Raw genomic sequence first — 26,858 nt, 5'->3', positions numbered from 1 at the left:
CACTCAATCCTTTGTATTTCAGGTTTTTCCCTGATTCCGATAAATTCAAATATTCTGAGCAGAATTCGGATAAATTGCTTGAAATTTCGCAATTTTCTTCTTTTTCCATAGTGAACAAAAAAGTTTCAATTTAATAATTAAATAAAAAAAAAAAGTTTTTTTTAAATGAAAGTAAGGAGCAACATTAAAATTTAAAACGAACAGAAATTACTCCGTATATGAAAGAGCTTTTCGTCCTCAACGCCCCGCTCTTTACGCTAAAGTTTGACTCTTTCTCTTAACTCTACTTCTTTAAACAGTAAAAAACTTTAGTGTAAAGAGCGGGGCGTTGAGGAGGAAAAGCCCCTATCCTATACAGAGTAATTTCTGTTCGTTTTAAGTTTTAATGTTGCTCCTTACTTTCATTTAAAAAAACTTGTTTTTTTTTTATTTAATTTCTGGACGTTTTTGAATAAATGCATGTTTTGATCTTGGCTCTCCGCACATAAATAATTAAAACAAAATTTGCATATTAATTAATCGCAATTAATCGGAAGATTTTGAGAAAAAAGGAGCGAGGAAGGAGGCCTAGTTGCCCTCCAAGTTTTTGACTACTTAAAAAAACAACTAGAACTTTTATTTTTTTTACAAACGTTTTCACCGGTAAAAATATACGTAACTTACGAATTAACTTACGTAACGAACTTCTATATTCGTAATTTTTTATTGTGTATATGAGGGGGTTCAACCTTCGTCGCTCTTTAACACTAAAGCTTAATTCTGTCCCAATTCCTTAAGAATGACCTCTGAATCACAAAGGCTGTAGAATAAATAGTTGAAATTACTAAAAATACTTTAGCGTAAAGAGTGAGGTATAACGAGGGGGTAAATCCCTCATATGCGTAGTAATTTTTGTTCGTTTTAAGTTTTAATGCTGCTCCTTACTTTCAGTACAAAAAACTTTTCATATTTGTTTTTTCATTGTTTTTTCAAATAATACTAGAAAATCCTGTGCCCCTTCATTGAAATTCTCTTCCCCCATGAGATGTTTATCCATGGAAATATCCTCCCACATGACTCCCCCCTCAACTCTCCCCCCTAAATAAAAAAAAATCCCCCTGAAAACGTCAGTACACTTCCTAGTAACCATTACTATATGTAAACACAGGTCAAAGTTTGCAACTTGCAGTCCCTCCCACGAGGACTGCAGGGGAGTAAGTCGTCCCTAAAGACAGTTATTAGGTTTTTCGACTATGATGAATAAAATGGCAATCTCAGAATTTTGATCCGCTGACTTTTGGGAAAAAATGAGCGTGGGAGGGGGCCTAGGTGCCCTCCAATTTTTTGGTCACTTAAAAAGGGCACTAGAACTTTTAATTTTTGTTAGAATGAGCCCTTTCGCGACATTCTAGGACTAATCAGTCGATACGATCACCACTGGGAAAAAAACAAACAAACAAATAAACACGCATCCATGATCTGTCATCTGGCAAAAAATGTGAAATTCCACGATTTTGTAGATAGGAGCTTGAAACTTCTACAAGAAGGTTCACTGATACGCTGAATCTGATGGTGTTATTTTATTTAAGATGGTATTACTTTTCGGGGGTGTTTCCCCCTATTTTCTAAAATAAGGCAAATTTTCTCAGGCTCGTAACGTTTGATGGGTATAACTGATCTTGATGAAACTTATATATTTAAAATCAGCATTAAAATGCAATTCTTTCGATGTAACTATTGGTATCAAAATTCCATTTTTTAGAGTTTCGGTTACTATTGAGCCGGGTCGCTCCTTACTATAGTTCGTTACCACGAACTGTTTGATTTGGTGTTTCTGATATTATTTCAAAATAAAAATTGGCATAGGTAACTGTCAGGGTCGGGTCATGCGCACTTATCACCTCCCCATCGCCTTATCTGATTTTTCGTTGATTATGCTTTTCTCTTCTTATTTTTTTTCTTTTTTTTATTATTACTGCACCTTCATAATTTTTTGTATGAGCAGGTTATGAATAAATAAACAATTAAATCCAAGTCAAATCTTTGTCTTTTTTAAAGTTAATTTTGGAGCTTACCTTAGGCGAGTATGTATTTCTTGGAAAGTTGGTCGTCTTAAGGGAACTTCACACCAGCATTCCACCATTAAAGCATACACTCGACTTGGACACTCCTCTGGACATGGAAGTAATTGGCGTGACCTAACCATCTCAACAACTTCCTGATTACTGTAACCATAATAGGGCTGGAAGATACAAGGTAATTTTAGAAACTACTATTAACTGTCAACGTGTCGATAGTACCTATTAATTTAAATATAACATAAAGCATTGATATATTCGCTTGCTACAAGCTATTATTATCCATAGTAGTAAGATGTAATATAATAAAACATATTAATTACAGTTGAATTAAAGCTAGTAGCAATAATTAAAAAGAAGGTCGAGTGATGTAAAGGTGTCACTTACAGAATCATTTCAAGAGCAATATATGTTTCTAATAGCCAGAATGGGACAATTTATGTAATTGTAGGAAAAATGAGGCAGAAGGGGAAGAATAGGGCTGATGGAAATTTACATTATAGAATTTAAAAAGTCTAGGAACCATAAAATGGAGTATGACCACGTTCAGGAGGGGAGGGCTTGATCCCCCCCCGAAACGTTTGTCGGACTCATGAAAACGTAATAAAATGAATATAAAACGAGTTTTTCATTAGTATTTAAAGCTTTTTTTGTAATACCTCCCCCCACCCAAAAAAACCTGAAGTGGAGGTTCCAATTCTCTCCTTTATTTATAAAAATACATAAAATTTTTATTTTATTTAAATAAAACAGTAATAATAACAAACTTAAAATCTCAATGATCAACTCTATTTTGTCAGAAGCCGAAAATTTGAAGGCCAGAATATTGACATCAATGTGTGCATTGTTTTAAATTATCACTAAAGTTTTTACTATGATCTGAAACAGTTTCATCAATTAGTTCTACTGAAATACGTTTTCGTTTTTCATTTGTGACTTTCATGAAAAGTATTGTGAGGATACAATCAAAATTTTGCCCATGGTTTAAACCTTTTCTTAACTATTCAAAAATACCAAGGTCTTCACAACTGTGGTTGCACCAAGGCTGCATCCAGTTCAAAGCCCCTAACACCCCCCCAAAAAAATATTTCTAACTCGTAAAAACGTAACAAAATTTATAAAAATAAATCTTTGATGTGTGGATTTTTTGTACCCCTCTTTCCCCCGGCGAACAAAAATCCTCGATACGGCCCCTTAGTTACACAGATTTCTGACCAATGTTAGCCCTGTATACCCCAAAAGATTTCTGAAAGACAAAAGAAACAAATTGTTTCAAAACGCTTTCTCATATATTTGCAATTTGACAAACTAGATATTTTACGATTTCAGAGTACAATGTCAGAAATCACACAATTTGATTTATCTCAAAATTTAAAACGAAAGACTAGAAGAAATTTTAAAATGCGTTGTCATTGCATTCCTAAATTGTGAAGTCTTATTTTATTTGGCATTCATATACTAAGATTCGGAGTAAAAACAAGCAAGTTCAAGTTCAATTTGATTTATCACAAATACAATAAACGAATCATCAATATAGCAATCATAAGGTATCGCACAAATCCAGTAATATAGTAAACGAATACTAAATAGATATTATTTCTTAGACTACTTTCTAAGTAGAAATCTTAACAAGACTATGTGCCCCACATTGTTTTAATTGAATAACTTTTTTTCTATTGAGAAAAAGTGAAAAACCGGCCTTTTGAAATGCAAAATTGCTAACTTTTTCTCTGCATGGGTAGATATACATTGTAACGTTTTATTGCATAGACTTGTAGCGATTGTAGCTTGTGATTTTAATTCCGCTAATAACTGGAACAATGAACTTCTATAAGATATGTGTTCCTGGTTGTTTCAAATTCAGTAGCTGGCTGCTTAAATATTCAAAGCTATCACATTTCTTTGCAATGGCTATTAATTCTTTTTTCCAGCTTCCGCTTTTAAGAAATTAAAACCAAATATTCCATTCCCTTGATAACAAATTCATTTGTAATTAATACCAAATGACTATTTCACAGTTTCTGAGGGGCTGTTAAATCTGCCGTTGATTGTACTCAAGTCGTTTACAAGGAATTCTGATCTGACTTTACTGACCAAATGTCATAAGTTGTGACTTCCCCATTATTTTCGAATTTATTAACAGCCACTTAAAGAGTTTAAGCTAGGATACCATGTCAGACATACTAGCACACAAGAGAGGGGGGGGGGGCAAAACCGATCTTCAGTAAAAATAGAAAAACGAAAAATTCAGAAGACATTGTACTATACAATATAAATTTTGCAGGATATTGAACAAACTGAAAAATTCATAACGAACAGCTGTTTTCTACAAGGAAGGCTTTTTTAGGATCAAATAAGGAGCAAAGATGGATATCAAAGGCTCCAGCCGCAAGCTATTTCTGCAAGTGTGAAAAGGGGATTATAACAACCAAAGAAAAAACTTATGTTTGGATTTGGAACAGTGGATTGGACAGATTTGTCGAGCGCGTTGAGCTTAAGAACGTTCGATATGAAAAATTTCATTTTTTGAGTCTCGGCGTCGGCTGACAGTCGCACAGACAAAGGGGCCCATTAGCAAATTTTCTCAGCACGCAGGGATATTCCAAAGCAATTTTGATATAAATTGATAGGGATCTTTGATGTATCAACAATTAGAAAAGCTTACGAGAGGCTAGTTTAAAACAATAGGAAACCTATAATCTCTTACTAATGGTTAAGCAAAACGCTGCCTAATCAATGTACCTACAGAATAATCAATGTGCATCATGCCACAAAAATTTCAATCAGGGCAGTTAGCACAACAGAAAACTCCAAAAGCCGTTAAATCGTTAAATGAGATTTCTTTTGAGCTAATTTTTAATAATTTCCAAGCAGGTATACTAGAATATTTTAGGGGCTGCCCTTTCTTGAACTTTTAAGAAAATTCTGCCCTGTTCAATAAAAAAGATTATGCTTTCTAATGATATAAGTTTCATCAAATCGAATATCTCTATCTCTGGCACAAAACAAGAGAAGTTAAATGTTTTTTTCTAAGATTTCCGGGAAAGTAGGTGTCAGTTTTTAGTTTTCTGTTGTTTATTCGGATCTCTTATCTAAGCTATGCAAGCTGTAACAAGACCGCCCAATCAATTCTGATTAGCTTGGCCACACAAACTAAAAAAGCTTGTAATGGACGAGACAGTGATTCTTTAAGATATCAGTGATTCTTTAAGATATCACGAGACAGTGATTCTTTAAGATAGCAAACGATCAAATGCAAAGAGCTTCATTGGATAGCAAAGATCTATCCAAATAATTTATGCTCAAAACATGAACACCCCGTAAACATCCCACTGAGGCATAGGCGTAGGCAATCGATGGGGCATGGGGAATAAGAGCTAAAAATATTCACTAAATGATTTACTAAGACTATTTGTGCCTGAAAAGTATTTACTTAAAAACTGCAAAGATTTACATTTTGTATTTGTTTTAACTCTTCCCAAGAAGTTATGGATGTCTTCCTTGTGAAAACTATCGAAGTCAGAATTATAATGACTTCTAAATATTAAAAATTAAACTTTTTCAGGATGAAAAAATTGTTTAAGAAGATTGAATTTCTGAAGTTTTCGGGATTTAAACAAGATTAAACTGAAGGGGTTTGTGAAGCCAAAAATGACAAAAACTACACCAAAGAATCAATGGGGATATTTCTGACAGAGGAGTCGACTAGAGTGAAGAGGCATGGGGACTTGTGCCCCATAAACCCTCCATATTTGAAATGCTTTTTTATGTATTTATGTTGAAAAAACACCTATTTTGGCAATTTCATTGGCAAAAATTGATAAATTTGTCCCCTCACCCTAAATTTTCGAGAATTGATGCCAATGTTTTTTGAACAGTTAAGATATCTTAACTTTATAAATGCCTCTTCCCCCCTACCCCCCAAAAAAGGCCTTGAGGGAATGTGAAAAAACTTGCTCTCCATAGGACCACACTTGCAGACCAGAGAAGGTTATATCTTTTTGGAATAAGAAAAGTCATAAGATTAAAAATATACCCTTCATCTGCCGCTAAAGCACCTTTTATTCGTCAAAACACTCGATGACCATCCACATTATATACCTTTTTTTAAACTAGTTTTCCTTCTTTATTTCATGTTTTTTGCATAGATTTCTTCATTTTATATAATCTTTAAGAAAATACATCCTTTAATCACAATAATAATATTGGTAAGTTTGAAACGTGAAGGCACAAATCAGCCAATCCATCAAAGTCAAATGATGTCAACCTGCTGTGATGAATCTTTCCACATTTTATTCATCATTCGACGCCATCGATATCTCAATCATCACCAAAAAAGCAAATAGGGAATATGCTAAAATTATGACCAAGAAAACAGTGCCGGTTTGCAAAAAAAAAAAAAAATTGAAATTCAGGGGGAAGGCACTCAATTACTTTTGACACAGTAGGGCTTGTTTAGACGAATAGTCTCCCCCCCCCCCCAGCACTTTTCCTTTTTCCCCTCGAAGAAGAAAAAAAAACATTCGGGTAATCTAAAATCTATGCTATAGAATATAAGCCATCTGTAGCAAATCATAATGTTACCGCTTCTCAACCATGCAGTCTAAATTCAATCTGACCCTTCTTCGATAATTAGGAATATAATAAATATAATTAGGCATAAAATAAATATAATCAATCAAAGAGACAACTCTTGTAGTTCTATCTAGTTCACATGGCCCAAGCCTTAAAAGTCTTGGATTATCAACTTTCCCAGTATTTGCCAAGCTCCAATACCATACTTTTTCAGAAAGCGAGAAAAAGCGATACAGGGCATTTTGGAAGAAACAGAACTTATAAGTATCTTAAGAGCCAAATAAGTCGGGAGAACCAGAATGAACAAATCGATTAAGCCTACTAAGTTTTATGGAACGGCTATAGATCTTATTTAAAAAAAAGAAATGTTACAGAACATCTTCTAAACTGTCCAAGTCACGGTGTCTCAAATCCATGTTGGAAATACACAAGCAGTCCCTTCATTACATAAATTATTTGTTCATTTTGTGCTTCTCTGTTTCATTTCTTTAAACTAATTTTTCTGTTCAAGATACATATATTTGGGATGAAGATTGAACCTCGCGCTACTTTTTTCTAGGATTAACTCACCTGCAGCCCATAGCTATATATCTCCCATAAGACAACTCCAAAACTATATACATCCGATTCAGTTGTGAATTTTCCATACATAATCGCCTCAGCGGGCATCCAACGAACTGGTAGCAGAGATTTCGATTGAACTCGATAATAATCTGTGGCATAAATATCTCTAGAAAGACCAAAATCAGATATCTTGACTGTGAGTCGCTCACCAACTAAACAATTTCTGGCAGCAAGATCGCGGTGAACGTAATGGTGACTAGAAAGGTAATCCATTCCTGGAAATATACGAAAAAAGTGAAAAAAATAGAATAGAATAAAAGTACCTTCTTATCCAGTCAATGATTTGTTTCAAGCTGATTACAAAAATGCTCTCTTAGCTTTTCAATGAGTTCTGAGAAAGTATACAAATTACAATAGAATACGTTATTCTCTGCATTGTAACTTTCTTGTTACATTCTTGCAATTTTCAGTTCTTCTTTATTTTGTCGTGGCCTCCCTTACTTTCTTTTTAACACACTATTTATTTTAAATACAAAGCACATGTTTTTTAAAATGAACCAAGCAGCCTGGATTAAATTTCTTCTAAATCCTTTTTGTTCAAGATACGAAATAGCACCACAGGCTCAGACAAATGTTCATACCAAGGATAATGCATCAACTCCAGATATTCTTTTTTTTTTTTTTTTTTTTTTTTTTTTTTTTTTTTTTTTTTTTTTTTTTTTTTTTTTTTTTTTTTTTTTTTTTTTACTTAAACTCATAAATAAGAAATTCAGAAAAAATGAAAAACCTTACTTGTACCATTAATACCATACCACCAATACCATTAGTATATTATATGCGTCAAAATAATAGTTGATGACCTCCTCTTTGATTCAAGAGCTAACACGAGTGTTCGGCTCTAACTTCACATCCCTAGTGAAATTACATGAAAAACACTAGTCAAAATACTGTTTCAAAATTTATTTTCCCTTCAATTTCAGCTGCTACGGCTTTTTACTAGATGGCAAAGTATTGCTGCAAATGTAGTAAACACTTGGTCATCTAATTTAAAAAGATTTAAAACATCAAGAAAATACGGAAAAAATCCAACGAAATATTTTTCAGAGGCTATAAATATAGACAATCAAGAGAAACGAAATAGTTTTTTAAAAGGTAAAAGTGCTTCAACAAACAAATTCCCATTACTTTTCCTCATTTAAGTTTCTTTACGAATCAAATAAAAAAATCTTTTAAGAAAGTTTCTTGGAAACCGAAAAAGCTTCTTAAAGACCTCGGTTTCTCTGGGCAAACACATTCACGCAGAAAATAGAATATGGAAAAGAAAAATGCTAATTATTTTGATCTAAGGAAATAAGCCCCATTAGAATTCAAATCAAAAGACAGAGAAGACAGGGGCAAGAAAGATAAAGGCAGAAATTAAAGGCTAAGTCTTTCTTAAAAGTTTCCTTTAGGTGGAAGTTATAATTCGAAAAGTTTAGCAACGTATATAAAACTGCGAAACGAGCCAAGACAAGAATAACTCAAAACCAAGTTTTTATCTTGTTATTGTGGAAGTTTCCGACTTAGCACCAAAGGAGCTGGCCCCATATTTTCCCCATGATATTACATAAGTTATCTTGAACAGGCTTGACCGTCTATAACCGAGGTTCTCAAACTGTGGTACATGTACCACCGGTGGTACATTATGGTAATTTTAGTGGAACAATTTTTACGGAATAAATTAAATAAAGGCTCAAAATGACTTTAAAAAGGGTTCATTTCTTTGATTATAAACATACCATTTGAGGTGTAGTGATTTTTATTAGTGAAATACTTTTATGGTAGTACATACATTTTTATTTAATATTGAAGTGGTACCGAATTTGAAAAGCTTCAGAGTCCCAGGTTTAATATAAAGGGTCTTATAGAAATGAAAATGAAATTTGATATAGTTAATTTGTTCTCTGCTTCGAAAAGCTTAAGAAAGCAATATGTAAAATTCGATGCGAGAAACAGAAATAAATTTTAGATATGTAAAAAGATTGAGACATTACTGGCTAAGATAAGTACAGGACATTCAACTATTTAAGGGAAGCTATTTCATGAATGAAAAAATCTTCAAAACTCAAAGAAGAGGTAAATTATCTGAGTCAACTGTCGCTAACTTGAAATTCAGGGGACAATGGTTTTTTTTTTAGTTACGCATAGTTCGATTAATGCATAGTTCGAGTTAAACAAATCATTCTATATAAAATTCGACTTATAAAGAAGTTATAGAGGTAAGCCAAATGAAAATTCAAGTTACAGAGGTACAGAATCGCTAAATTTACTCCCTGCAGCCACTACAATGTTAAGAACAACTTTATTAGTGTATTATAGACTTGCCATATCAAAACTTGACTTTAGAATGTCAATAATAAATTTAGTTTGCGAATCGAAATATGTTAAACAAAATTAATTCATATCAGAGTTCACATGTTGCAACCTCCATACTGGGTTTTCAACTAACAGAGGTCCGTTGAAAAACCTTCGAGATACAGAGGTAAAATTTGGCTTGTGATGGTAAGTGAAATTTAAATGACGACCTATATACTGGATTTCGAGTTATAGAGGTAATTATCGGGTCACTTCGACTAACAAAGGTAAAATATAACCGCAAAATTATTTCGAGTTATGCATGGTTTTTTGTTTGACTTTAGATATGGAAGATTTCAAGTTATGAAGGTTCGAGTTATCGAAAGTTGACTTTATAAGGAAACATAAAAGCACACTAACAGTATGGACCTTCCTAATAGGCAAATTTTAGAAACAGATTAGAATGAATTCTACACATAGACGTTATGGTTTACAACAGGTTATGAACAGCTTGGGTTTGGGGATATTCTATTACCTCTATTACCACAATTAATCGTTAGATGCCTGGAGGCTCCTTCTCTTTATTAAATAAAAAAAAAGATTTTTTAACTTAAAGTAAGGAGCGACATTAAAACTTAAAACAAACAGAAATTATTCTATATATGCAAGGGACTGTCCCCTCCTCAACGGCCCGCTCTTTACGCTAAAGTTTTTTATTGTTTTAAAAGAATAGGTGTGAGAAAGAGTAAAACCTTAGTGTAAAGAGTGGGGCGTTGAGGAGGCGACAGCCCCTCTCATACACGGAATACTTTCTGTCCGTTTTAAGTTTTAATGTTGCTCCTTGCTTTCAGTTAAAAAAAAATGTTTTTTTTATTTATTTCCTGAATGTTTTTGAATTCATGCAGGTTTTGATTTTGGCTCACCGTATATGGATCATAGATAGAATGAAAGAGACAAATTTCCTAAGTATTAACAGGATAGCAAGATTTGTAAGGATTGCAGCGGCACATCGGGAGCGTTTTCTTTCGATAGTATTAATTTAATTTAGTTAATTTGTTGTTTGTTTGTTGTTATGTAATTCTCCTATGGCTCACGGGCTTTTTCGGGAATAAATTATTATTATTATTATTATATGAATAATTAAAACGAAATTTGCACATTAATATTACTTTTTTTGGCTAAACGACTTTCTCAAAGTTTTGATCAGACGATTTTGAGAAAAAGGAGTGGGGGGAGCCTGGCTGCCCTCCATTTTTTTGGTTATTTAAAAAGGCCACTAAAACTTAATTTTATTTAAGAGCGTTTTTATTAGTACTAAATACACGTAACTTACGAATTAACTTCGTAACGAACTTCTATATTCGTATACTTTCAATACATAAATGAGGGGATTGGCCCCCTCGTCAATACCTCGCTCTTTACAGTTAAGTTCGAATTTTGTTCCAGTTCTTTAAGAATGACCCCTGAATCAAAAAGGCCGTTTAATTAGAATAAATAGCTCTTTTGAAATTACTGAAGATACTTTACCGTAAAGAGCAAGGTATTGAGGAGGGGACGAACACCCTCATATACGTAATAATTTCTGTCCTTTTTAAGTTTTAATGTTACACCTTACTTTCAGTTGAAAAAACTTGTTTTTTTTATTTAATTTCTCATTGTTTTTTTGAATAATGTTGGAAAATCCAGCACCCCCTTCATGGAAATTCCCTTCCCCCATGATGAATTCCTCTATGGAAAGATCCCCCACGTAACCCCCAACCCTTACCCCCGCACAACCAGAATAATCCCCCCTGAAAACGTCTGTATACTTCCCAGTAACCAATACTATATGGAAACAATGGGCAAAGTCAATAACTTGGAGCACTTCCCCTGAGGACTGTGGGGATTAAGTCGTCCTCAAAGACACTATTATTTGATTTTTCGACTATGCTGAACAAAATGGCTATCTTAAAAATTTTGATCCAGTGACTTTGGGAAAAAATGAGCGTCGGAGGGGGCCTATTTGCCCACTGATTTTTTTGGTCACTTAAGAAGGACACTAGAGCTTTTACTTTCCGTTAGAATGAAACCTTTCGCAACATTCGAGGACCACTGGGTCGATGCTATCGCCCCTGGAAATAAAACAACAACAAAACAAATAAACACGCATCCGTGATCTTTCTTCTGGGAAAAAAACAAAATTCCACATTTTTGTAGATAGGAGCTTGAAACTTCTGCAATAGGGTTATGTGATATGTTGAATCTGACGGTGTGATTTTCGTTAAGATGTTATGACTTTTAAGGGATGTTCCCCCTATTTTCTAAAATAAGGCAAATTTTCTCAGGCTCGTAACTTTTGATGGGTAAGAATAAACTAGATGAAACTTATATATTTAAAATCACATGAAAATCTGATTCTTTTGATGTATCTTTTAGTATCAAAATTCCGTTTTTTAGAGTTTCATTTACTATTGAGCCGGGTCGCTCCTTACTACAGTTATTACCACGAACCGTTTGATCAAAAAGTTGGAGGGCAACTAGGCCTCCTCCCTCGCTCCTTTTTTCATAAAATCTTCCGAGTAAAACTGTGAGAAAACCATTTAGCCAAAAAAATTAATATGCAAATTTCGTTTTAAATATTTATTTGCGGAGACCCGGAGAGCCAAGTTCAAAACATGCATTAATTCAAAAACGTCCAGAAATTAAATAAAAAAAATTAACTGAAAGTAAGGAGCGACATTAAAACTTCAGAAAACGAACAGAAGTTAATCCGTATATGTGTATATAAGAGCTAGGCGTTGAGGAGGAAAAGCCCTAAAAACCAGACCTAAAAAATAATGATTATTTAACGAGAACAGAAGCAGATAAGGGTAATATAATAGTAAATGTAGAAAAAGATGATTGGGATGCTGAAAAAGAAACTTTCCTCAACGATAGTTCAACTTTAACAAACTTGTAAGAGACCCAACTCAAACTTATGAAATAAATTTAAGACAAGATTTAAGACACGATTGTTTTGATGTAACTATTGGTATCAAAATTCTGTTTTTTTACAGTTTCGGTTACTATTGAGACTGGTCGCTCCTTACCACAGTTCGTTACCACGAACTGTTTGATGAATGTCAAATAAAATAAGACTTCACAATTTAGTAATGCAATGACAACGCATTTTAAAACTTCTCGTAGTCTTTCGTTTTAAATTTTGAGATAAATCATATTGTGTGAATTCTGACATTGCACTCTAAGATTCTATGATTTTTAGGGGGTGTTTCCCCCTTTTTCCAAAATAAGGCAAATTTTTCTCTGGCGCGTAACTTTTGATGCGTAAGACTAAACTTGATGAAACTTACATATTCATAATAAGAATAAAAATCCAATTCTTTTAATGTGCCTATTGATATCAAAATTCCATTTTTAGAGTTTCGGTTAGACGTTCGGTTAGATTTTTTAGACGTTGAGTGGCTTTTGACTTACTCGTATACTGTAATGCTTTCTAAGAGCTTATTGTAATTTTATATGGTATATATTCATGCAATAAATATGTGAGTCGCAATGAAGGATCGAGCTTATGCAATAGCTGAGTTCAATGGATGAGTTAATAACATTCGGTCTGGAACTTGAATATTTTTGGAAAATCAAAAGATCTGGAGGTTATCCAGTAGAACCGTACTGCTTGTACTTGAATCTCTTGTTGCAACTTCTACGATCCTATATTATATACTGAAAAAAAAGAACAATCTGGTTCCCCTTGACTAACTTGTGGTAATATATAAAAAAAACTCTAGAAATTAAACACTTCCTGATGAAGGTAAAAAAAGAGACTAAAGCAGAAAAAATGAATAAAGTATAGAAAACTACAATTGCCACCTCAGGAAAAGGGACTTTAGCTGCAACAAATGTAAAGAGGCCCAAGAAAAGGGTCAGAAGCAGTAGTTACGACACTAATGGTATTTATTTAAATAAATTCGAAATAAAAATAGTGATCAATTTTCTCTTGGAGACACCCAAACCCTTACCTGCAGCGATTTGTGTAGCAATAAACAAAAAATCGGACTGTTCCAAACTTGAATATGTTCCATCATCACTTGACGCCGACACAGAAACATCGGATCTCGGAGAATGTGAAATGAGAAATTCATGCAAATCTCCCTGGAAATAAACCTAATTCTTAACATGAAATTATGTGGTGGTTGTGAATTGCAATCACAATATTAAAAAGGAAAGTTAAAAGTACTGAAAAATAGCCCTTACTATATTAGCATTCAGAAAAATTGAGAAAAGTCATGGGCCATTTAGGTTAGTTTACTTTTTTATTATTATTTACTTTTTTATGGATTCTCACATAACTTAAATACCGTTCATTTTTTGAAGTAACCATGACATAATAGTAAAGCATAACGTGTTAAGCTTGGGTATTCAAGAAGGCGGACACACAAGAACACAAAAACTATTTTTATGCCTTTAGGTCTAAGAGTAACGATGGAGCAGACTAGATGGATAAATAACAATCTTCACAGTAATTTGTATCCACAAAATAAAAGAAAAATTCTCTATAAACACAAACACACACACACACATATGACACAAACACATACACACAAACACACACACACACACACACACATATATATATATATATATATATATATATATATATATATATATATATATATATATATATATATATATATATATATATATATATATATATATATATATATATATATATATATATATATATATATATATATATATATATATATATATATATATATATATATATATATATATATATATATATATATATATATATATATATATATATATATATATATATATATATATATATATATATATATATATATATATATATATATATATATATATATATATATATATATATATATATATATATATATATATATATATATATATATATGTTGGGGTGGCGCTTCACGCCACCCCAACACCTAGTTGGTGGGGGCGGTTCGCGCCCCCCCCCCCCAAGCCCTCCCGCGCGCGTAAGCCGTTACGCGCCATATTAGTTACTCGCCATTGTAGTTGTATCCCTGTGTCCCACCTGTGAATATAGATAGATATATATATGTTTTTAACTACGTAAAACTTGCGAATATACAACACTCTTCGCTGTCCCACTGTCTGTGCATATAAATAGATTGTCGGGTTTACCCACTCTTGAACATGCAATATATAATTGTCCATGGGAAAAACAATCCGTATTCAGATCTACACCTCATTATTCTAATGATTGCCCTTGAGCTTTGTTGATGGTGATTGCTAATCGAACATTCCCTGTGTCCCGGCCGTCATTTATATATCCCCCCTGTGCCCCCCGGTGTAGTTGTGCCCCTGTGTCCCAGTCGTCATTTGTGTCCCGGTCTGTAATTTCGTCAGTCGACAAACAACTTCATGACGACATACAGCTTAATCCTTATAATGACGTCAGTCGTCAAACATGACATCAGTTGACACACAAACATGACGTCAGTCAACAGACACACACAAACAAACAACTTATTTTTATGCTGAAGGGAGGAGCAGCAGTCATAATGAGTGAAATGAGCAGATGGAGGCTACAAAAAGCCTAAATAAACCCCACTTTCTGTTTGTTTTTCTACTCTGTGAATTTCAACAAAATCCATCCAGAATGAAATATGTGAGATAATATTACGAAAAGACAGGAGAGAAGCATAATGATACTGTGGAAGAGCACTTGGCCGCAAATATAATGATTGCTTCAACCTCTTACTTATCGAAGCAGTCAAAAGAAGAAAAAATTAATTAAAGAAAAAGTGTCTGGCAAAGCACCTTTACACGGGTATTCATTTTCGATGTTATGGTAGAAAAAAAATCCTTTTAGCATTGTGGCACGCAACAAAACAATCATCAAAAACATAAATGTCTTTAAATTTCTTTTCCCATTTAAAAAAAGAATGTTTTTTACTTTTATTTCCCGTTTTGCCAGGTATGCAGCTACCGAGTTTACTATTGCATGTTGATTTAAATGATAATAGATTTGTTTATATTTCTAACCATTGAATTATTATGTAACTTTTTTGGGAGTTATGAGTTTTTCAGAGACAATTTGTCTGGCTTTTTCACTTTAAACACTCATTTCAAAGCTCTTATGTAGGGAAATTCTCAACTGCAGCTATACTTGCACACAGGGACGGACATCCCCTAGGGGCCGTACAGTGACCCATTAGGTAAGAATATATTTGGGAATTCACAAAACTATAGGTACTAGGGAATATTACAAACTTTCTTTTGAAATGACGGACCACCTCTCTCCTAAAACAACCTTATGAGTATCCTTGGTTAGGTACATAGGAATTCACTTGGGAATTTTATGGTGAGTTTTTTAGACAAGGCTGGCAAAAGTGGTTCTTAGCGGACAATTCCTTACATAAAGTGACTTAGCGCCACTACTGGAATAGTCTATGACCAAGCCTCGTTAAAAGACTGGATATACAGGTCATTCTTTTACAATATTTTAAGTTTCTAGAAAGCTCTGAAGCCACGGCAGGGCAACACTAAGTCTTTTAAATAAAATTGTAGAAATTATTGGCATCCGCTAAGATAAAATGTAGTGGACTGAGTCTAAAAATTTAGAGGATTTATGGATCGTCTAGCTTTTGGATTTGTGACTTTTAAATATTTCCTATAAAGAAATTGGACATTACAATTTTAAAGGCTTAGAAATAAAGTGAAAGAAGTGTTTAAAAAGTAATCTCAAGGAATAGGTCTTCGAATTGAAGTAATTAAAACTAAATCGCTTAGCTTTAGTAACAATTTCTCAGAACTAGCAACTATTTATAATTGGTCTTTCAACACAGGGCCAGTCTTCTATGAGAAGTACTATAGTGTTAAGCAAAAAGCTGAGACTTCAAAAAGAAAGCCAAGCATTGATCCCTTTTAAAGCATCGCAAAAAAATCTAATAGTTGGTGGGTTTTTTCTATCGTTCTCTTTCCTCCCCAACCTTGCATTTTGTAACCTGGAAATAATTAGTTCAATGATTGTTTGCAATCACTTTGTACTATCACTATTTCTAGTATATAAAAAAAACCAAGGAAATTGTGCAGACAAACAGACAGTACAATTGTACACCCAAAAAGTTATGTTATGTTATGTTTAGTTATGTTATGAAGTTATGACTTCTGACTGCTGTGAGTTTCACAATTAATTATACAAAAACTAAAATTTGGTTAGTTTAAACGTAGAAACAGAAAAGGAAACACAGAATGCTTATTAATAATAAAGAAAAAGAATTTTAATCCGCGAAGTAAAGTAAAAGAAGCCGTATTTCAGGTACAATGTATTTATACCCGTATTTCTGGTACAATGAAATAGTTTTTAATATGCAATAACAATAGTAATGTTTTAGACGGGTTTCGGTTTAACAAAGACACAAACGCTGAAAAGTTTCAGAGAAACTAAGTATAAATCAATCGCCTCATCGACTATTTCTTTTGACGAACTCAGCTTAATAAATCAACTAAAATGGAGTTATGTCAATAAAAGAGACTTTGAGATAAACTGGTCAGACATTTTATTTTGCTTGAGACTAGTTCTTTAACAAATAACTGTTTCTTATAGAGCTAAATAATATTCCTGTAGTTATTTCTTTATTCTATTCTAATTATTTATCTTTTTACAGGGCTTCGTCTTTTTTGGTACCTCAACCATCTTGAGAAAATAGGAAGTAAATATGTTAATGGTCATGTTCTAGGCTATTTGGGCTGACATTATTATGGCCTGCTCGTCAGTGAGCCTGGTTAAGAAGCGCTCAAACCGGTAGAGGCTGGTGAGATATCCTTGACGAGCCTTATTTGACAATTTAGTTTTGTATTTTCTTTATTTCTTTTATGAATAGTTTCGTTACTAAAATATTTTCTTGTTCGGAATTTTATGCTTCTTTTTTTTGTGGTTCAAGCTTTTGAAAGTTCCATGATGATGGGTAGTCATGTAAGGTATCCCTTAATTCTAGAAAATATTTGAAAGAGAAAGAAAGGTAATGGAAATAAAAGAGAGAGTCGGGGAAAGAAAGAGAGAAAGAGAGAGAGCAAGATGGGGAATGAAAGAGAGATTCTTACCTGGGCCATGTATTCAAAGAGCATACACTGTGGTGTATCAGTTGTAACAACACCCAGAAGACAAACAATGTTTGGATGTCTCAACTCCGCCATCATTTCTACTTCACGCCGAAAGTCTTGCTGGGTTTTGAGGGTGGCACCAGCCTTTAAGGTTTTTATTGCAATTTGGGTTGACATATTACCATTGACAAGGCAGTCTGGTATTCCTGGACGAGAGCCTAGGCCATCGTGACAAAGTAGTTCTCCTTTGAAAACTTTCCCTGACAAATTAAAAAAAAATAATTAAGTAAATTAAGCTTTTGAGTAAAAGTGAAAGGTAGAGAAAGAGGTAGAAAAGTCAAGTTTTAATATCTGTTCAAAGTTAGGACCCGTGTTTAGAAACTTCTTAAGGCTTACAAATAGGAAATGAATGTAAATGAAAAATGAGAGATATCTAATCTTCCCGACTCCTACTTCGGTGTCTTATCCATAGTTCACAATTTCGGCCACCTAGTAGACAAACTTCCTATGTTCATTAGGGCCCACTGTTCATTAGGGGAAGGGGAATAATGGCAGTAGATACCTATAAAAATCTACTCAGGTATGATTACAGGCTGTATATTTATTTCTGAAAATAGCAGTCACCTTGCACGGCAAATTTCAAATTTAATAAAAGCTCGTTTTTATCTACTTACAACAAATCAAAATATCGGTCCAGGAATCAAACCTAGTAAATGCAGTAAGTTTTTTTTTCACATTGAATTCATATCCAAAGACTTTCCTCAAAACTCATATTTTAATTTCGAAACATCAACACTGAATAATATTCTAGCAAAATAGTTTATTCATATAGAGGAAAAACGGCATAAACTAGCACACATCATAATTCCAAGAAAGGTTATCAAGGCTGTCAGATAGGAGCAGGTTGGATAGGGTCGGGTGGCTGAGAATAGGAGACAAGCCATAACACAAAACAATAAGTTTCCAATCCATAAAAAGCACATAGGATAGGAGATGAGCCATAACACAAAACAATAAGTTTCCAATACGCAAAAAGCACATAGGATAGGAGACAAGCCATAACACAAAACAATAAGTCTCCAATGCACAAAAAGCACATAGGATAGGAGACAAGCCATAACACAAAATAATAAATTTCCAATGCACAAAAAGCACATAGGATAGGAGATGAGCCATAACACAAAAGCAATAAGTTTCCAATACGCAAAAAGCACATAGGATAGGAGACAAGCCATAACACAAAACAATAAGTTTCCAATGCACAAAAAGCACATAGGATAGGAGACAAGCCATAACACAAAACAATAAGTTTCCAATCCATAAAAAGCACATAGGATAGGAGATGAGCCATAACACAAAATAATAAATTTCCAATGCACAAAAAGCACATAGGATAGGAGATGAGCCATAACACAAAAGCAATAAGTTTCCAATACGCAAAAAGCACATAGGATAGGAGACAAGCCATAACACAAAACAATAAGTCTCCAATGCACAAAAAGCACATAGGATAGGAGACAAGCCATAACACAAAATAATAAATTTCCAATGCACAAAAAGCACATAGGATAGGAGATGAGCCATAACACAAAAGCAATAAGTTTCCAATACGCAAAAAGCACATAGGATAGGAGACAAGCCATAACACAAAACAATAAGTTTCCAATGCACAAAAAGCACATAGGATAGGAGACAAGCCATAACACAAAACAATAAGTTTCCAATGCACAAAAAGCACATAGGATAGGAGACAAGCCATAACACAAAATAATAAGTTTCCAATGCACAAAAAGCACATAGGATAGGAGACAATCCATAACACAAGTTTCCAATCCACAAAAAGCCATAGCGAACATGTCCATCACAGCTATAGAAATTAAAATTATATAGGGGTACTCCACTGGCCCATAAATTATTAAATAATCTCCATAATAAAATGTAGGTATATTGGTAATGAACCTTCCTGCAGCGTGATTGCGGGTCAGATATAGAAGTACTTGAATGTCGATTTCATCTAACACAAATAGAATCCACACGCAAAGAGACTTTAAACCAAAACAAAAGAAATAACATTATGGAATAACTTCACACGCAATCAATTAAATTTGCGGCGAAGAAACCATTGCGCCTAACTTGGGGTAAAGCCCACTTCACTGCTAAAGTGACTGATTGCATGCAACAATTGATGGACTGCATGCAAAAATGGATAATTATGTTTTGATTTAAAAAAAAAGCATAGGAGTGACGTTAAATCAAAACGTCTATTTGCAACAAATGTTCTTAAACGGCTGTCGACATGGGTTTACCCATAAGTTCCTGGGGTGGACGAGCTCGAAGGCCCTTGTCCCCTAACAATCGTGCCCGGAAGCAAATAACAATTTTAGAGACTAAAGCCGTATCTAGAGGGTACGGGGTTTGACTATCCCCCTCGAAATGTTTGTCTGACTCGTGAAGATGTAACTAAAATGAATGTAAACATTTTTTGACGCACTTTAAGTTTTGTACCCCCCCCCAAAAAAAAAAAAAACTGGATACGGTCCTGTTGGAGACCCAAAACTGTCAGACTCTTAAAATGAGATTAGAAACTATGATGGCGAATTGAATCTTTTGACACAAATGAACACACCAATGCAAAATAAAGCAGACAAACAAAGAAAATATCAAAAATAAACAAACAGTTTTTTTTTCATACTCTATATTAGAAAAAAAATGTTTTGCTCCAAAATGTGAACATTTTTGAATGTAGCCTAAGTCTTAGAGCGGGAAGCATCCCACCTAATTTAAAAGCAATGTGGGTCAGTTTTATCTTGTAATCTATATTGGATTCTAGAAGCCTAACTGGGCCACGGGTTAGTAGAATTCATGATGCTTTTTGGAAATGGGAATCAGAAAAACTGGGTTTATACTACCAGAAAGTGGAACTCGGACAATTTTAATACAGTAGAACGTGTTTCTAAAAACCTTGAAAACCATTTATATATGGATTTCTGAAGTGCTTAAAGTTAGTCCCTCTCGTGCAGTACTTCTGTAAAGTTCTTCTCTTGTGCGTGTTTTTTTTTCAAACCATGTATATAGACTTTGTAGAATAAATGAATAGTTTATAGAAAGACATTTTTCTTCTATCTCCTCCCCCGTGAACCCTTAGCCCTGAAAGATTCGGCTACACGCTTACCAGTACACGCATACCAATATTAGATGTTTATCAATATAAACCCAGACATCACCAGAAGGGAGCGGTAAAGGTTTACAAAAAAACTATTCAACTTTATTCTATATATAGCAAAACTTAAAGCAATTCACAAAAAATCAAGTATTTGTGTATACAACGCTAGAGGGGCGTGGATGTCATTTTTGAATGGAAAGACAGCTACTTTCTCCGCTAACTCAGTGGTATTTAAACTGCAGTCCGTGGACCCCTTGGGCCCACAAAGCCTCCGTAAGGGTCATACGATGCATCCCATCGTTTCTGGATCCACCTTACAAATTTTACAGGATTTTACAAAGAGTATTAATAATTTTTTTTTGCATTTTCTTCAGTTTGCAGTCAGGTGAAATCTCCATTGTTTTATTGTATTTTAAGGAAAATGCAAAGGGTTGATTTTAGGATTGGTTAAAAGTTCATTAAATGAAATTTAGAAAAATAAAACAATTGAATTGGGAAATTAGTGAGGAAATGCCTCGATTTTGAAAACCCTAATTTTTTTATAAGAATGGTTTTGTTCAAAGACATATTTTTTACCGTAAGGAGTTTTTTGTTTACTTAGATTTAAGTTAATTTTTTTTATGAAGAAAAGTGTATTTGTTACTTAGGTGTAGGGACTGCGATTTTTCTGCGAACAAGATTGCAAGCGTGACTTAAGACAGTGACATTTCAATTTGACCATCTTAATAAAAAAATATTTTTATGAAAGTAATGAGTGTTTAAAAATTGTAGAGAACTATTATAACAAGTTTGAAAAAATCTAGAATTTCAATCAATGCTGCCAGATCCGTGAAGTGACTGATGATATAACATTTTTTGTGGATTTTTTTTCCTTAAATGTTCCACTCTTAACTGATTTTATGTCGGTATAAACTTCCTTAAATAGAAATTTCTATTGTAATTGGAAAATTATTTTCGATAAAATAATTTTGAAAAAATGAGGGGGGGAATCTGTAAACTATTGAATGTAAGTCTTAGAGCGGGAAACATACCATCTAATTTTAATGCAATGTGGGCCAGTGTTATCTTATAATCCAAATTGGATTCTAGAAGCCTATGTGGGACACGGGTTTGTAGAATTTATGATGTTTTGTCCTTTGGAAATGGGAATCAGAAAAATTAGGCTTAAAATACTTGAAAGTGAAACTCCGAATATTTTAATACAGTAGAACGTGTTTCTAAGAAACTTGGAAACCATTCATATATGGATTTATGAAGTACTTAAAGTTAGTTCCTTTCTTCTGTAAAATTCATCTCTTGTGTTTATTTCCAACCATTTATATAGACTTTGTAAAACAAATGAATTGTTTATAGTAAAAATATTCGCTTTCTATCTCCTCTCACGTGAACTATAAGCTCTGAAAGATTCGGCTACACGCTTAACAGTACACGCATACCAATATTAGATGTTTATATATGTAAACCCAAACATCAACAGAAGGGAGTGGTAAAGGTTTACAAAAATGATTCAACTATATCCTATATATAGCAAAACTTAAACAAATTCACAAAAAAATCAATTATTTTTGTATACAAGGCTGGAAGGGGGTGGGTGGGTTCCAAGCTCTTATACCAAAATCTCTCAATTTTGAGATAGTTCCTTTAATTTCTTATGCATTTCCATTTAAGAATCTCCATCCTGATACAGATTCTAACGTACGTGCCTAAGATCATTAACTCAAACTAAAGAAAGAAACCATAACCTGTGCTCCTTTTTACATCTGTCATCACTTAGGAGGTTATTTGAAAAAAAAATTAAACGATAGTCTCAAGTGTCTTATCCGATTTTGAGAATGGTTTTCTCGGGTGGTACTGTGGGAAACCCCATGTGAAGTTTGCTGTTTTATGTAAATTCGTTTGTCTGAATAAACACAGCACGGGGTAACTATAATATAACAAAGCGGGCGGGATCGTCATAAAATTTAACCAACTTTCTCGCAGGTCCGAACATATCGCAAAATTAATATTGGGCGGAAATTAATGATAGGTTTGGGTAAAAGTGACTCTCGCAGCTCTACCTTGTGGCATTTTAAATATTTATTTGTTTGAAAAAAGACAACTTAATTTGATAATTAATATGCTTAGGTACCTGGTGAAGCTATTTTAAGATATACTGGAAATAAGTTTAAAACAAACAGTCATTTTAAATGATTAATTAGTATAGTGTTTTTTTTCCTAGTCTGCTACCACTGGAGTTGCCAGGAAATACAGGGGTAAAACTAACCCCCAGACTATTGAAACGCAGAGAATACTCAGGAAAACTAAGCTCTATAATTTTAAGTGCACAACACCTATACTTCCATAGCTTATGATTCGTAACCTAGCTGTGTAGCTCTCTCTCTCTCTCTCTCTCTCTCTCTCTCTCTCTCTCTCTCTCTCTCTCTCTCTCTCTCTCTCTCTCTCTCTCTCTCTCTCTCTCTTTCTCTCTCTCTCTCGCTCACTCTCTTTCTCTCTCTCTCTCTCGCTCTTTTTCTCTCTCTCTCTCGCTCTTTTTCTCTCTCTCTCTTCTGAATCCACTTTTAGCCACAAGCTTTGAGATTTTGTCATTTTGGACCAAAAAGAAAAAACGAAAAAAAAATCGAAAAATTTAGTTTTTACAGTTGTAAGGCATTTGAGGCATTTGTGATTTGGTTTGCACAGGAGTTAAGACCGAAAAAAAAACCCTAGGGGTTATAGACAACGTATCTTAAATATACACATAAATATGTTCATCCTTATTTTGTTCTTATTCTCTATCACCCCAGCAACGGCAATCTTAATAAAGTCACCCATTTCCATGTTTAAAAGGGCTTTGGCCTTGAACAAACAGTAATGGCGGCTCATTTTGTCTTTCTCGTTCACTCCCCCTTTCAATCAAAGATGAATTAAGTCAGACACATAAATATAATACAGTACTAGAAACCGAAGTGTAAATCCAAAGAAATATTGCCAACACCCCCTTCCTGTAGACAGGGGTGCATAAATCTACAAAGTTTTTTGTCCTCGTTTGTAAAAAGTGGATACATATTCACGAATGTGTTAGAACATTAATGAAGTCAGACCGCGCTGTAATTGGATCTAGCGACAAATTAAGAAGGTATTTGTTTGGCTCCCATTAATAAAGATGACGCATTTTTTCTTTAGACTTAACTTACTTACGTTGCTTTCAAATATACGAAGAAGGCACATAAATTGAAAATAATTAAAAAAAAAACCTTCTATATTGATAGGCAACAGATGATTAAGAAACACCTTGTACCAGCTTTTCTCATTTTTTGTAAAAAGTTCATCTAGTTTTCTGTCATTGGAAGCAAAAAAATAGTTTCTACTGAATATAATTTTGACACCTAAGCGTATATCAATATCGTGTACCTCAATACCTCGCTCTTTATGCTATTTTTTTTACTTTTGAAAAAGCTTATTATTAGGAGTCATTCTTAAATAATTGAAACAAAAAGTCAAACTTTAGCATAAAGAGCGAGGTATTGAGGAGGGGGCACCCCCTCTCCTCATGTTCGTAATAATTCCCACTCGTTTTAAGTTTTAATGTTGTTCTTTACGTTCAGTTGAAAAACGTTATTTTTCTCTTTTTTTAGATTTGATTTGCTCCTATTCTCCTTAAACCTCTCTCAAACAAATATTATCGCACAAGTTTAGAAGATCTAAACTCGGATCTATCTATGTTGAAGGCTAAAGAAGGTCATTTTGGAAGAGGTCCGCGCAACGTAACCATCGTTCAATGGGTACTAGCTGAGGAGAGTTATTAGATGTAGTAAAGGCAATCAATCGAATGCAACAAATCAAAGTCTCTCATTAGTCATACTTTCTGTTCTTTGTTGGATGATGGAGCAGGAGGATATCATTTCATCCGAAGAGACATACCTTGATTGTGCTTTTTATGGCACTTGGTATTAACCAAGTGACATCTAGCAATCGCAAATTCTGTCGGTCTGTCTGTCTGTCTGTCGGTCCCGGTTTTGCTACTTTAGGCACTTCCAGGTAAGCTAGGACGATGAAATTTGGCAAGCGTATCAGGGACCGGACCAGATTAAATTAGAAATAGTCGTTTTCCCCAATTTGACCATCTGGGGGGAGTGGGGGGCCGGTTAATTCGACAAAATAGAAAAAATAAAGTATTTTTAACTTATGAGCGGGCGATGGGATCTTAATGAAATTTGATGTTTGGAATGATATTGTGTCTCAGAGCTCTTATTTTAAACCCCGACCGGATATGATGACATTGGGGGGAGTTGGAGGAGGGAAACCTAAAATCTTGGAAAACACTTAAGAGTGGAGGGATCGGGATGAAACTTGGTGGGAAAAATAAACACAAGTCCTAGATAGATGATTGACATAAACGGAACGGATCCACTCTCTTTGGGGTAGTTGGAGGGGGGGGAGTTATTTCTGAAAATTAGAAAAATGAAGTATTTTTAACTTAAGAACGGGTGATCGAATCTCAATGAAATTTGATATTTAGAAGGATATCGTGTCTCAGAGCTCTTATTTTAAATCCCGATCGGATCTGGTGACATTGGGAGGGGGAGTTGGGAGGGGGAAACCTAAAACTCGGAAAACACTTAGAGTGGAGGGATCGGGATGAAACTTGGTGGGAAAAATAAGCACAAGTCCTAGATACATGATTGACATAACCGGAACGGATCCGCTCTCTTTGGGGTAGTTGGGGAAGTGGTTAATTCCGAAAAATTGGAAAAAATGAGGTATTCTTAACTTACGAACGGGTGATCGGATCTCAATGAAATTTGATATTTAGATGAATATCGTGTCTCAAAGCTCTTATTTTAAATCCTGACCAGATCTGGTGACATTAGGGGAAGTTTGGGGTGGGGGAGCCTAAAATCATGGAAAACGCTTAGATTGGAGGGATCGGAATGAAACTTGGTGGGAAAAATAAGCAGAAGTCTTACATACGTGATTTACATAATTGGGACGGATCCACTATATTGGGGGGGGGGGGGGTTTAATTCTCAAATAAGAAAAAAATACGTATTTTTAACTTACGAAGGAGTGATCGGATCTTCATGAAACTTCATATTTAGAAGAACCTCGTAACTCAGATCTCTAATTTTAAATCTCAACCGGATCAAGCGTAATTGGGGGGGGGGCAGTTGGGGGGACCGGAAATCTTAGAAAATACTTAAAGCGGTGAGATCAGGATGAAACTGGATGGGAAGAATAGAAACCTGTCTAAGATACGTGACTGACATAACCAGACCGGATCTGCTCTCTTTGGTGGAATTGGGGGGGGGGGGTAATTTTGAAAATTGAGGTATTTGTACCTTACGAAAGGGTGACCAGATCTTAATGAAATTTGATGTTTAGAAGGATCTTGTGCTTTAAAGTTCTAATTTTAAATTCCGACCAGATCCTGTGACATTGGGGGGAGTTGGAGGGGGGAACCAGAATTCTTGGAAAACGTGAAAATTGGGATATTTTTATCTTACGAATAGATGATCGGATCTTAATGAAATTTGATTTTTAGAAGGAATTCATGTCTCAGAGCTCTTATTTCAAATCCCGACCAGATCTTTTGACATTGGGGGGAGTTGGAGGGGGCAATCTCGGAAAAACACTTGGAGTGGAGGAATCGGGATGAAGCTTGGTGGATAGAATAAACAAATATCCTTGATACATGATTGACAGAATCGTACTGGATTCGCTCTCTTTGGGGGAGTTGGGGGGAGGGGTTCAATGATTTGGCGAGTTTGGTGCTTCTGGACGTGCTAGGAGGATGAAAATTGGTAGGCGTGTCAGGGAGCTGCACAATTTGACTTGATAAAGTCGTTTTTCCAGATTCGACCATCTGGGGGGCTAAAGGGAGAGGAAAAATTAGAAAAAATTGGGTATTTATAACTTACGAGTGGGTGATCGGATCTTAATGAATTTGTATATTTAGAAAGTTATCGTGACTCAGAGCTCTTATTTTAAATCCTGACCGCCATTAAGCCTCTTATTTTCCTTTTTAAATCAATCTATTGATTCATAGAATTTTGTTAGAGCTCATACCATATGATCTCTTGGCTCTTAGCTCT

At 34.4% G+C, this 26,858-nt stretch overlaps 1 protein-coding gene across 4 annotated transcripts in view; it reads right to left on the bottom strand.

Moving 5' to 3' along the window:
• Positions 1 to 26,858, bottom strand: part of LOC136032960 (tyrosine-protein kinase transmembrane receptor Ror-like) — a 595,320-nt gene that overhangs the window by 16,821 nt on the left and 551,641 nt on the right. For 3 of the 4 annotated variants that reach the window (XM_065713445.1, XM_065713444.1, XM_065713446.1), the window contains 4 exons: positions 17,625 to 17,884; positions 13,526 to 13,658; positions 7,203 to 7,471; positions 2,055 to 2,221 (listed from right to left, as the gene is read on the bottom strand). In XM_065713445.1, coding sequence (XP_065569517.1) covers positions 2,055 to 2,221; positions 7,203 to 7,471; positions 13,526 to 13,658; positions 17,625 to 17,884 — 829 coding nt within the window. Of the gene's footprint in view, positions 1 to 2,050; positions 2,222 to 7,202; positions 7,472 to 13,525; positions 13,659 to 17,624; positions 17,885 to 26,858 lie in introns of those variants that run through there. The other variant, XM_065713447.1, reaches the window with a different exon arrangement.

The sequence above is a fragment of the Artemia franciscana genome, chromosome 11, assembly GCF_032884065.1.
Source record: "Artemia franciscana chromosome 11, ASM3288406v1, whole genome shotgun sequence".
In the NCBI taxonomy this organism is placed as follows: Eukaryota; Metazoa; Arthropoda; class Branchiopoda; order Anostraca; family Artemiidae; genus Artemia; species Artemia franciscana.
The sequence above is the reverse complement of the archived record's forward strand: the minus strand, read 5'-3'. Positions and strand labels throughout refer to the sequence as shown.